At 40.0% G+C, this 10,478-nt stretch overlaps 2 protein-coding genes across 4 annotated transcripts in view; both read left to right on the plus strand.

Annotated features, from left to right (window-relative positions):
* Positions 1-10,478, plus strand: part of MRPL30 (mitochondrial ribosomal protein L30) — a 42,918-nt gene that overhangs the window by 3,258 nt on the left and 29,182 nt on the right. The window lies entirely within an intron of this gene.
* LIPT1 (lipoyltransferase 1) lies at positions 24-5,675 on the plus strand. Of its 3 annotated transcripts, none has more exons than XM_074404003.1 (3): positions 24-296; positions 409-1,186; positions 4,309-5,674. In XM_074404003.1, exon 3 carries the CDS (start codon positions 4,310-4,312, stop codon positions 5,429-5,431), a length of 1,122 nt encoding a protein of 373 aa, XP_074260104.1. In that variant the 5' UTR covers positions 24-296; positions 409-1,186; position 4,309; the 3' UTR covers positions 5,432-5,674. The 3 variants fall into 3 exon arrangements, with proteins under 3 accessions (XP_074260104.1, XP_039331551.1, XP_003941350.1); XM_039475617.2 differs by having other exon boundaries at positions 409-519; XM_003941301.4 differs by lacking the exon at positions 409-1,186 and having other exon boundaries at positions 4,309-5,675.

Here is a 10,478-nt window from a genome sequence, read left to right on the forward strand (position 1 = left end):
GTGGGTGAAGCGGAAGCGCTTCTAATCGGGATGCTGCGGGCCGTGGCGCGTGGGCGGGTGTGGGCCCTCGTGCGTGCGCGGGGTTTCTGGCGGTGAGCCAGGACCTGCAGGTCGCCGCCGCCGGTGCTGAAGGCTCTTGTCTGCACACTTTCCCCTCAGCGCTTGGGACGACCTGATTTCACTGTTAGGAACTGTTGATCATGAACACAGGAAGAGGGACGCGCCAGCTGTGTGCACGTCTCCTGAGAGCCAAAAGGGCGAAATAAAACATGAACACGATCATAATGAGATTCTGAGTAAGTTATATATTATCAGAGAGGGGCAAAATAATTGGTTCTTGGCAAAGTTTTAAGAAGAAGCTGCGCCTGCCTAGAAAGATAAATGAGATGGTGCTGTTTTCACTTTCAGTTCAGTGATGGGGAGGCGTGTTTGGCAGTGCAGAGGTCGCGAAGTGTCCCAAGAACGTGGAAGTTAAGGAAGTCTTCTGAGGAAAAACTTTATAAAATTGGCCATTAAAGGGTGAGAGTCGAGAGATGCAAAGTGATGTTGAAGGAACAAAATTTACCCAGACCTTCAAAGACTTGACACTATCCCGACGACTGTGAAATATCCTGAAATACTGTGGGGTTTTTTTGAGACTGAGTCGCTCTGTTGCTCAGGCTGGAATGCAGTGGCTCGATCTAGGCTCACTACAACCTCTGGGTTCAAGCGATTCTTCTGCCTCAGCCTCCCGAGGAGCTGGGATTACTGGCGCCCACCACCAGGCCCAGCTAATTTTTGTATTTTCGGTAGAGACGGGATTTCACCATGTTGGCCAGGCTAGTCTCCAATTCCTGACCTCGTGATCCGCCTCGGCTTCCCAAAGTGCTGGGATTACTGGCGTGAGCCACAGCGCCCAGTCATCTACTTTTTTTAATAGCCCTTTTTATCACCTTTATTCGTTTGACTCACTGATGAATTCCAGTGCTAGGAATGTCTGTCATGTAATTGAAGAAAACTTTGTTGAATTAATACCTTTGTTGTGTTTCATTCACACTGTATATACAATACCTGATGACTAGAGATATTTTGAGCACTATTAAAATACATGCATTGGCCCAATACATGAATTGGATCAAATCTGCAGCCTTAACAAGATCATATTTTGGCTAAAGTCAAAATCTTGGACTACAGTTAATTTATCAAGGTAAATGCCACTTTGATGTGTTTTGGTTAGGAATCCTTGTTCAACTGAGGGAATACATGTTATATAATAGGAACAGTAAGCACAGAATAGAGATAGGAAAGGGGGAACCCTGTGTTTGCCAAACATGAATGGCTTATGCATATGAACACATTCTCTCAACCATTTTATGAGGTCTGCGGCCCTTGAAGCAGCTAGAGGGTTAAACCGTTTCCTAAAGTCATTCAGCTAAGTGTCAGAGCCAGGATAAAAAAATGTAAGTTCTTAACTACTTTGTTATCCTGCCACACTCTGCATATGCAGACAAGAGTGAGAGCCTTAACCTTAGGAAAAGATATTTCACAAGATCTTTGACAATCTCTGTATTCATAGACACCATCCAGTTTATTAGTGTCCACCACTCGTCTTTGATACTTTCACCTTTAAGGCTCCCCCAACCTGAACTCTGGATCCCAACACCACCACTTTCCGAAGGAAACTCCCTTCTCCAATGTTGCCCTCTTGACTCCCCTACCAGCATCTGAACAAGCTCAGATCTTTTGCATCTTAAATCCTCTCCTAATTCCACATTGCTTTCTAACTACTGCCCTAGCTTTTCCACTTCACAACTAGAATACATTCATTGTATCCACCTTGGGCCTCCTGTTTACTCAGTACATATGATTCTTACCAAGATCACTGATAACCTTCTTGATACTGTTAATTGTAATAGATCCTTTCAACCCTCATCTTATTTGCTCAGTCTTTGGCATTTGGCACCATTAACCATCTTGTCTCCTTGAAACTTTCATAATAACATATTTTAAAATTTTCTCCCTTTTTTTCTATGCTTAGCTTCCTTTGGCAGTTCTCCCTCCATCTTCTGTATGTCCCTTAAATGTTGCTGCTCTTCAGGGTTATGTCACAGGCCCTTAAATCTTCTCACTGAATCATCTTCCTACGGCCTGAGTTACCATCCATTGAGCTCTATGCCATTGGCAGCTAGTTCAACACAATCAAAGTGAACCAATTATCTTAACCCCATACTTCTTCCTATAAAATCTGTTCTAGGAAATTTCACCTCTTTCCACCTTTTTGCCAGGCCAGAAATCAGGGCATAATATTAATAAAATAGTTAACACATATTGTGTACTTTCTTCATTGCCAGGCACTCTTCTAACCACTTTATATGTATTAGCTCATCAGACTCAGCCTGATATGAGATGAGTACCATCATTATCCATACATTAAATAACACATCTGAGGCATAGAAAAGTAATCTGCCTTAGGTCATTCAATGGATAAAGGCTAGAGTTGGGATTTCAATGAAGGCAGTCTGGTTTGAGCTTGTAATCAGTATATCATAAAGGACATGATTCTTCTCTTTCTCTTAGCCTAATTCAACCAGTTACCGAGTATTGTATATTCTCCATGCTTAAATCTCTGGGCAACATCTCTGAAGTATAAATCCAATCTTCCATTTGTTTAAAACCAGCACTTGGCTAGGCCCTCATGCCTGTAATCCCAGCACTTTGGGATGCCAAGGGGGAGGACTATTTGAGCCCAGGAGTTTGAGACCAGCCTGGACAACAGAGTGAGACTTCATTTCTACCGTAAAAAAAAAAAACAGCCAGGCATGGTGGCACATACTGGCTAAGGTGGGAGGATTGCTTGAACCCAGGAGGTCGGCTCCAGTCTGGGCAAAAGCGTGAAACAAAAAACAAAACAAAACTTCAACACCTCCCCCATGATTCTCAGGGTAAAGTTCAAGCATTTAACATGGATTTAAGGCTCTTTATAATCTTCTCTTGCCTTATTTTTAACTCCCATCCTTGTATTCCTAAGTAATAGCAAGTAGAATTAAATTATTTCTATGGGTCCTGTCTCCTTTTCCACTAAGCTGTTGCACATTGTTAGAATTCTTTTCTTTACCCCTTTTATGTCTCAGCTTCAATGTCACATCCACTAATTAGAGCGTCAGATGGCCCCTAATGTACTTAACACCTATCACAGCATTTTGTACACTGTATTTTAATTATTGCCTTACTTGTTTTTTAGTATCTTCCACTAGATTATGGAGATACTTGTTTCTTGTAGGCAAGGACCAGTTCACCTTCTTAATATCACTCATATCCATCCCCTTCTCTCTCTGCCTCTCTCTTTCTCTACTGCTGTACTTTAGGCCCCCATTATCTCTAGCTTGGACAACTGCCTTAGTCCGTTAACTGTTCATCCTGTCCCTAGTCCATCCTTTCTTTAATCCATGCTCAACCCGCAGAGGCAGATTTGTATAATGGCTGACTGAACAATTCCTGCTTAAAACTGCAGTGGAGCTTAGCTGCCTTTTAAAAAGTCCAAATATTGTAGTTATTTACATGAATCTATCTCCTCCCATTTTCTATCTCCTTATTCCCTTGTACCTAGTAGGCACTCCATAAATATTTGTTGAATGAATGTGGTACTGTATCAAAGTCAGTCAAACAGAACCAAGAACAAAGAGGTTAACCGAAGTAATGCAGTCTCAGTGCAGAGGCTTCCTAGGACAGTATAGCCATAGGCTTTAGTGGAACTCGAAGACCAGTAGTGTAACTCTTTATCTTAGAAGGGAATCCCCAAAACCTTACTATTAGATGACTCTTTGTCTTTGTGTATGCCTGGAATCTGCTCCTCCCATTGCACTCCAGCCTGGGCAACGAGAGTGAAACTCTGTCTCAAAAAAAAAAAAAAAAAAAAGATATACGTTATGTGGCTGAGTGCAGTGGCTGACGCCTGTAATCCCAGCACTTTGGGAGGCCAAGGTAGGAGGATCAGTTGAGCCCAGGAGTTCAAGATCAGCCTGGACAACATGGTGAAATCCTGTCTCTAAGAGAAAAAAAGATATATTACATAATGTATTTGCAGCAGACTTACTGTTCGAAAACTGTAAAACTATTTCAACTGCAATTATTTGAAATTTGTCTTTATTTCTTTTGAATACTCGGTTATAGCATTGCTGAAGACTAATTATAAAGCTAAAAGCCAAAAGCAACTGCACTGGATACTTAGAGATAAGTTTGGATTGAATAACCAATAATTGATAGCTAGAAAATAGAATTTAATGTTCCTTTTTTTGATGAAGTAATTTATTTGTCTTCCATTTTTAAAAGCATGCTGATCCCATTTTCAATGAAGAATTGCTTCCAGTTACTTTATAACCACCAGGTCCCAGCAGCTGGCTTTAAGAAAACAGTAAAAAATGGACTCATTATACATTCAATTTCCAATGATGTCTATCAAAATCTGGCTGTAGAAGACTGGATCCATGACCATATGAATCTAGAAGACAAACCAATTCTATTCTTTTGGCGGAATTCTCCCTCTGTTGTAATTGGTAGGCATCAGAATCCTTGGCAGGAATGTAACCTGAATCTAATGAGAGAAGAAGGTATAAAACTGGCTCGGAGAAGAAGTGGAGGAGGAGCAGTCTACCATGATATGGGTAATATCAATTTGACTTTCTTTACAACCAAAAAAAAGTATGATAGAATGGAAAATCTGAAACTAATTGTGAGAGCTCTGAATGCTGTCCATCCTCAGCTGGATGTGCAGGCTACCAAAAGGTTTGACCTTTTACTTGATGGACAGTTTAAAATCTCAGGAACAGCTTCTAAGATTGGCCGGACTACTGCCTATCACCATTGCACTTTATTATGTAGTACTGATGGGACGTTCTTGTCTTCTTTGCTAAAGAGCCCTTACCAAGGGATCAGGAGCAATGCCACTGCTAGCATACCTTCCTTAGTGAAAAATCTTTTGGAAAAGGATCCCACTCTGACCTGTGAAGTACTAATCAATGCTGTCGCTACAGAGTATGCTGCTTATCATCAAACTGATAATCACATTCACCTAATAAACCCAGCGGATGAGACACTGTTTCCTGGGATAAATAGCAAAGCCAAGGAACTACAAACCTGGGAGTGGATATATGGCAAAACTCCAAAGTTTAGTATAAATACTTCCTTTAATGTGTTATATGAGCAGTCACACTTGAACATTAAAGTATTCATAGACATAAAGAATGGAAGAATTGAAATCTGTAATATTGAAGCACCTGATCATTGGTTGCCATTAGAAATACTTGACAAATTAAATTCAAGTCTTGTTGGCAGTAAGTTTTGTCCAACTGAAACTACCATGCTAACAAATATATTACTTAGAACATGTCCACAAGACCACAAACTACACAGTAAATGGAATATTCTCTGTGAAAAAATTAAAGGAATAATGTGATTCCAACTACATTTCTTAATACAGTTAAGTTAGAAAATAAAATGTCTCATACATGCACATTGTTATGTCTCTTTAAAAAAAAAAAAAAAGCCTAGTCTCTCAGTAACTTCTCTCCATCTGAAATTATTTATAACCTATCCCTATCTCTGATCTCTGTACTTCTTTTTTTGTTTGTTTTGTTTTTTTTTTGAGACGGAGTATCACTCTTGTTACCCAGACTGGAGTGCAATGGCGCGATCTAGGCTCACCACAACCTCCGCCTCCTGGGTCCAGGCAATCCTCCTGCCTCAGCCTCCCGAGTAGCTGGGATTATGGGCATGTGCCACCATGGCCAGCTAATTTTTTGTATTTTTAGTAGAGACGGGGTTTCACCATGTTGACCAGGATGGTCTCCATCTCTTGACCTCGTGATCCACCCGCCTCGGCCTCCCAAAGTGCTGGAATTACAGACGTGAGCCACCATGCCCGGCCCTGTGTATTTCTTTTGACCTCTAGGATCCTCTTTCTTCTCTTTCTTTTTTCATTGATTTTATTTTATTTATTTTGAGACAGAGTCTCACTCTGTCACCCAGGCTGGAGTACAGTGGCGCAATCTTGGCCCACTGCAACCTTTATCTCCTGAGTTCAAATGAGTCTCATGCCTCAGCCTCCCGAGTAGTTGAGACTACAGGCTTGTGCCACCACTTCTATTTTTAGTAGAGATGGGGTTTCACTGTGTTGGCCAGGCTAGTCTCGAACTCTTGGCCTCAAATGATCTGACGGCCTCAGCCTCCCAAAGTGCTGGGATTACAGGCATGAACCACCATGCTCTGTCTGTTCACTGATTTTAATATCTGGCACATATTTATATGTCAGCTGCTGCTGCTTTTACTGTCTTGAGGATATATACAATATTGGACACTGTGACCTCAGAATTACTTCTCTGTTTTTCTTACCTCTCAGGGATATAACCCAGATTTCTTGCCTCCTCTCCTTATATCTCTAACTCTAAAATTTTCCCTTTTAGTTATATTTTCTTATCTTTTATTCTCTCCCACTAAAAATCAAGGCCGTTGCACTTTTCTAAGCTCTTAACCCTTCCCCAATCCCTCCTTGCATCATTTCCCTTCTATCCCAGCCTGAAATTTGCTTTATATTGTGCTTTCTTACCAGTATTCTCATTTGCTTCTCTCCTTTGACCTTCTACCATAGCCACTTTTTTAGTCTAAACTATTGGTTTTCTACTCTTTTTGGCAGTGATGCTAGGGGCAAAGATCATATAATCATTGGAGATAGCCCAGTTTGGTATATATAATTTTCAACTTACGTATCTTTCTGCTGATGTCAGATATAATTCATCTCTGGTTGAGTACCACTCATTCTTGAGGGGACTTAACTCCTAAATGTTTCCACTCTTCTCAAGCTCAGAATTCCACTACTCTTATCTTGTCACAAACCTTTATTCATAATTTGGTGAGAGTTGAGGCCTTCAGAAATGATCCCCTCCACCTGCTGTGACCCCTGTCCTCCCTTTTCCCCTCCCCTTCTATTCTTTCAAGACAGGGTCTTACCCTTACCCAGGCTGGAATGCAGTGGCATGCTCACAGCTCACGACTGCCTTGAACTCCTGGGCTCAAGTGATCCTCTTGCTTCAGGTTCTGGAGTAGCTGGAACTACAGGTGCTCAACACCATGCCCAGCTCCCTCTTTTTTTTTTTTTTATGAGTTATTTCTTTTAATATATCTCAGTTCCAGGCCCTTTTTTTATTTTTAGGAAGAGCAGGCATGGACACAGGGTTTTGCTTACCACTGATTATCTCAGAGTGGGGGTGGGGTATGTGATTTTACTTTTCAAGTTGTTCTTGGGACAAACACGAGTGGCAGTTTAGCAGGTTTAATGGGCAGTTCCTTTTGTTATTTAGAAGCAATATTAAATACCAAGCAAACACAGCTTTGAAGAGATTTCTCATGGGCATATTGCACTTGTTGCCACATGTGAAAATTATTTTCTGAAAAAGGTCAAAAATCTTCATATGATGTGCTTTACCGCAGTAATATCATTTGTTTCTCCAGAGAGGATATCATCAGGTGATGGGTATTAAGAGCTTCGAGTTCCAGATTTCTGAATGTCTGCATATGGGGATGAGAGAGATGAGTCAAAATGGGGTGTGTGTGTGTGTGTGTGTGTGTGTGTGTGTGTGTATACACACACATATATATGTAATGGCTCATATATATATATAATTTTATTTATTTTTTGAGACAGAGTCTCACTCTTGTCGCCTAGGCTGGAATGTAGAAATGTGATCTCAGCTCATTGCAACCTCTGCCTCCCAGGTTCAAGTGATCTTCCCACCTCAGCCTCCCAAGTAGCTAAGACTACAGGCCTGCACCACCATGCCCCACTAATTTTTGTATTTTGAGTAAAGATGGGTTTTACTATGTTGGTCAGGCTGTTCTTGAACTCCTGACCTCAGGTTATCTGCCTGCCTCAGCTTCCCAAAGTGCTAGGATTACAGGTGTGAGCCACTGCACCCGGCCTTTATGCCTAGATTTCTTATTTGAGATTGGATGGATGGGAGTTTACATGGGGAGTAGGGGAGTATATAAAAAAGTTCAATTGGGGTATGTGTGCTTGTGAGATGTTTGTGTGCTTCTGAGATGTCATATAGGCAGCTGAATAAGAACTCCAAGGAGAAGTCTTGGCTTAATTTGTAAATCTGAGGGCTGAGAGCATATAAAAAGTATTTGAAGTCATGAGAATAATTTGGGACTTTTATAATCTAAAGTTTAAATTTTAAACTAAATATTCAGCATGAGTCCCCTTATAGTTTGGGGACTTCTCTACCTTATAAGACCTGGTAGGAGGTAGAGCCTGTTTCCTGCCATGGAAACAAAAGATTACTATACTCTTTCCTGGCCTTGCTTGAAGCACAGGTGTGGGCACATGACTTACTCTGCCAATCAGATGCACCTGCTCCATACTTCGAATTAGACACTAGTGATGCAGAAAATCTGGAATGATAAGAACCCTTCTCTGGAAGTTGCGACAGGAGCCAAAATTTCTGGGGTAACAAAGGCAATGAGGCTGGCAGTGGTAGTGTCTGTGCTGGTGATGCCAGTGATGTAGGCTGCTGCATCCAGCCCTTGCATCAGTGTCGGCAGGGGTGTCATCTGATCCATTCTGGGTGGCGATTCTAGATGCGATTTTTCACTGCAAAACCTCTATGTCTCTGTCCATACCTCAACTACCTACTATTCTGATAATAAATCCCTTTTTTGCTCGCATCAGGTAGGAGCAGTTTTTGTTGCTTTTTACTAGGAATACTTACTATGTAATCACTTAGGGAAAGAGTGTGAATTAAAAAGAAAAAAAAAAGAGGTTACTACCTAATACCTAGCTTGGGAGAACTTCAGTATTTAAAAGGTAAGAAGAATGGAGGAAGAAAGGATGTTTCATGCAAGTCAAGAGTTTCAAGAAGGCAGTAGCCAACTGGGTCAAATGCTTCTGAAACGTCACATAATACAAAAGATTTAAAGTGCCCATTGGATATGATGGTATAGAGATCACTGCTGACCTTAGCAAAAATGATTTCAGCGGAGTGACTGGGGCAGTAGCCAGACTGAAGTAAGTTAAAGTGAATAGGTGGTAAGGAAATTAAAAACAAACAAACAAACAAACAAAAAACGCATACAGAGAGCACTCTTTCAAGAAGTTTGTTCATGAAGAACGAAAAAATTGGGTGGCATCTGGCTCAAGATGTGTGTACTGATAGGAATGATGCAGTACAGCAGGAGAGATTGCTCTAAGGACCAAGTCCTTGTGGGAGGCTAAACGAGGTCAGGTCAAGGTCACTGCCAAAAATGTGGCCATCATCCTTATATATTAGGAATATTGACTCTTTCTAATTTTACAATTTGATCTCTCTCTTTTTTTTTTTTTTTAACTTAGTTTATGGTTCCTTTCACTCAAGTTTAATATATTTACATGATCAAGTCTTTTGCTCTTTCCTTAATAGTTCTGGGGCCTTCTGTTATACTCAGTTCATTAAGTGGGATTTTAATATATATGTGTGTGTATATATATATATATATATATATACACACACATATATATAACATTAATTAGCTCTATAGTACATTTAGAATTATTTCTTTATATGTCAACATCATTATAGAAAAATTTCTGTATGTGGAGTGAGATTGTGGGCTTAATGTTATTTCTTCCAACCATTTAATATCTCCACTAATTTGAAATGTTACCTTTATTATATATTAAATATCCATTCATACACATTTACTTTCTCTCTTTCAAATGTGTTTCTGGATTCTTTTATTCTATCCCACTGATTTCTTTGCCCATGCCTATGCCCATACATTTTTTAGAAAATTATTGTAGCTGTGTCTTTACAGCTGGTCAAGCAAGTCTAGCATCAGTGTCTTTTGTCATTTAATTTATAAATTAAGTTAGAGAGAACTGACATTAAGTCTTCCCATTCAGAAATATAATTTATCTTTCTAGTTACCCTAATTTTCTTTTATATCCTTCCATAAAGTTTATAGTTGTTCAAATAGTTCTTATACATTTGATATATTTAAACTGCACCTGGTAGGCTTCTGGTGCGCTAATTAGCTCTGGGGATAGAACTCCAAATATCTAGAATGGATAGCATGTCTGTAGACTATTTTCTTTAAATATCACTATCTTATCCAGGACTTTAATAGGAGTTGGATAAAAGTTAATTACATGGGGTTGTGGATTGCTAATTCTCCATAGTAACAGATTCATATGCTTTAGATCAGAATTGTTATTTCAACATGAAGGTAAAGAGGCCTAACACTTGTTCTCACCTTAATTAATAGCTGCTTCATTTCCACATGGCATTGGGTACCAGGCAATATAAGCTAAGATACTCCACAGAAAGGAACTTTGGATCAGGCCAACACTTGTTCAGGTGTTTTCCTGAGACTCTGAATTTCCGTATGATAAAGCTTAGCAAGAATCTAAATTCAGATTCCGTATTATCAGCACCTAAACCTGAAAACATAAAAAAAAAAACAAAATCAGG

The sequence above is a fragment of the Saimiri boliviensis genome, chromosome 1 (genome assembly GCF_048565385.1).
Source record: "Saimiri boliviensis isolate mSaiBol1 chromosome 1, mSaiBol1.pri, whole genome shotgun sequence".
NCBI lineage: Eukaryota > Metazoa > Chordata > Mammalia > Primates > Cebidae > Saimiri > Saimiri boliviensis.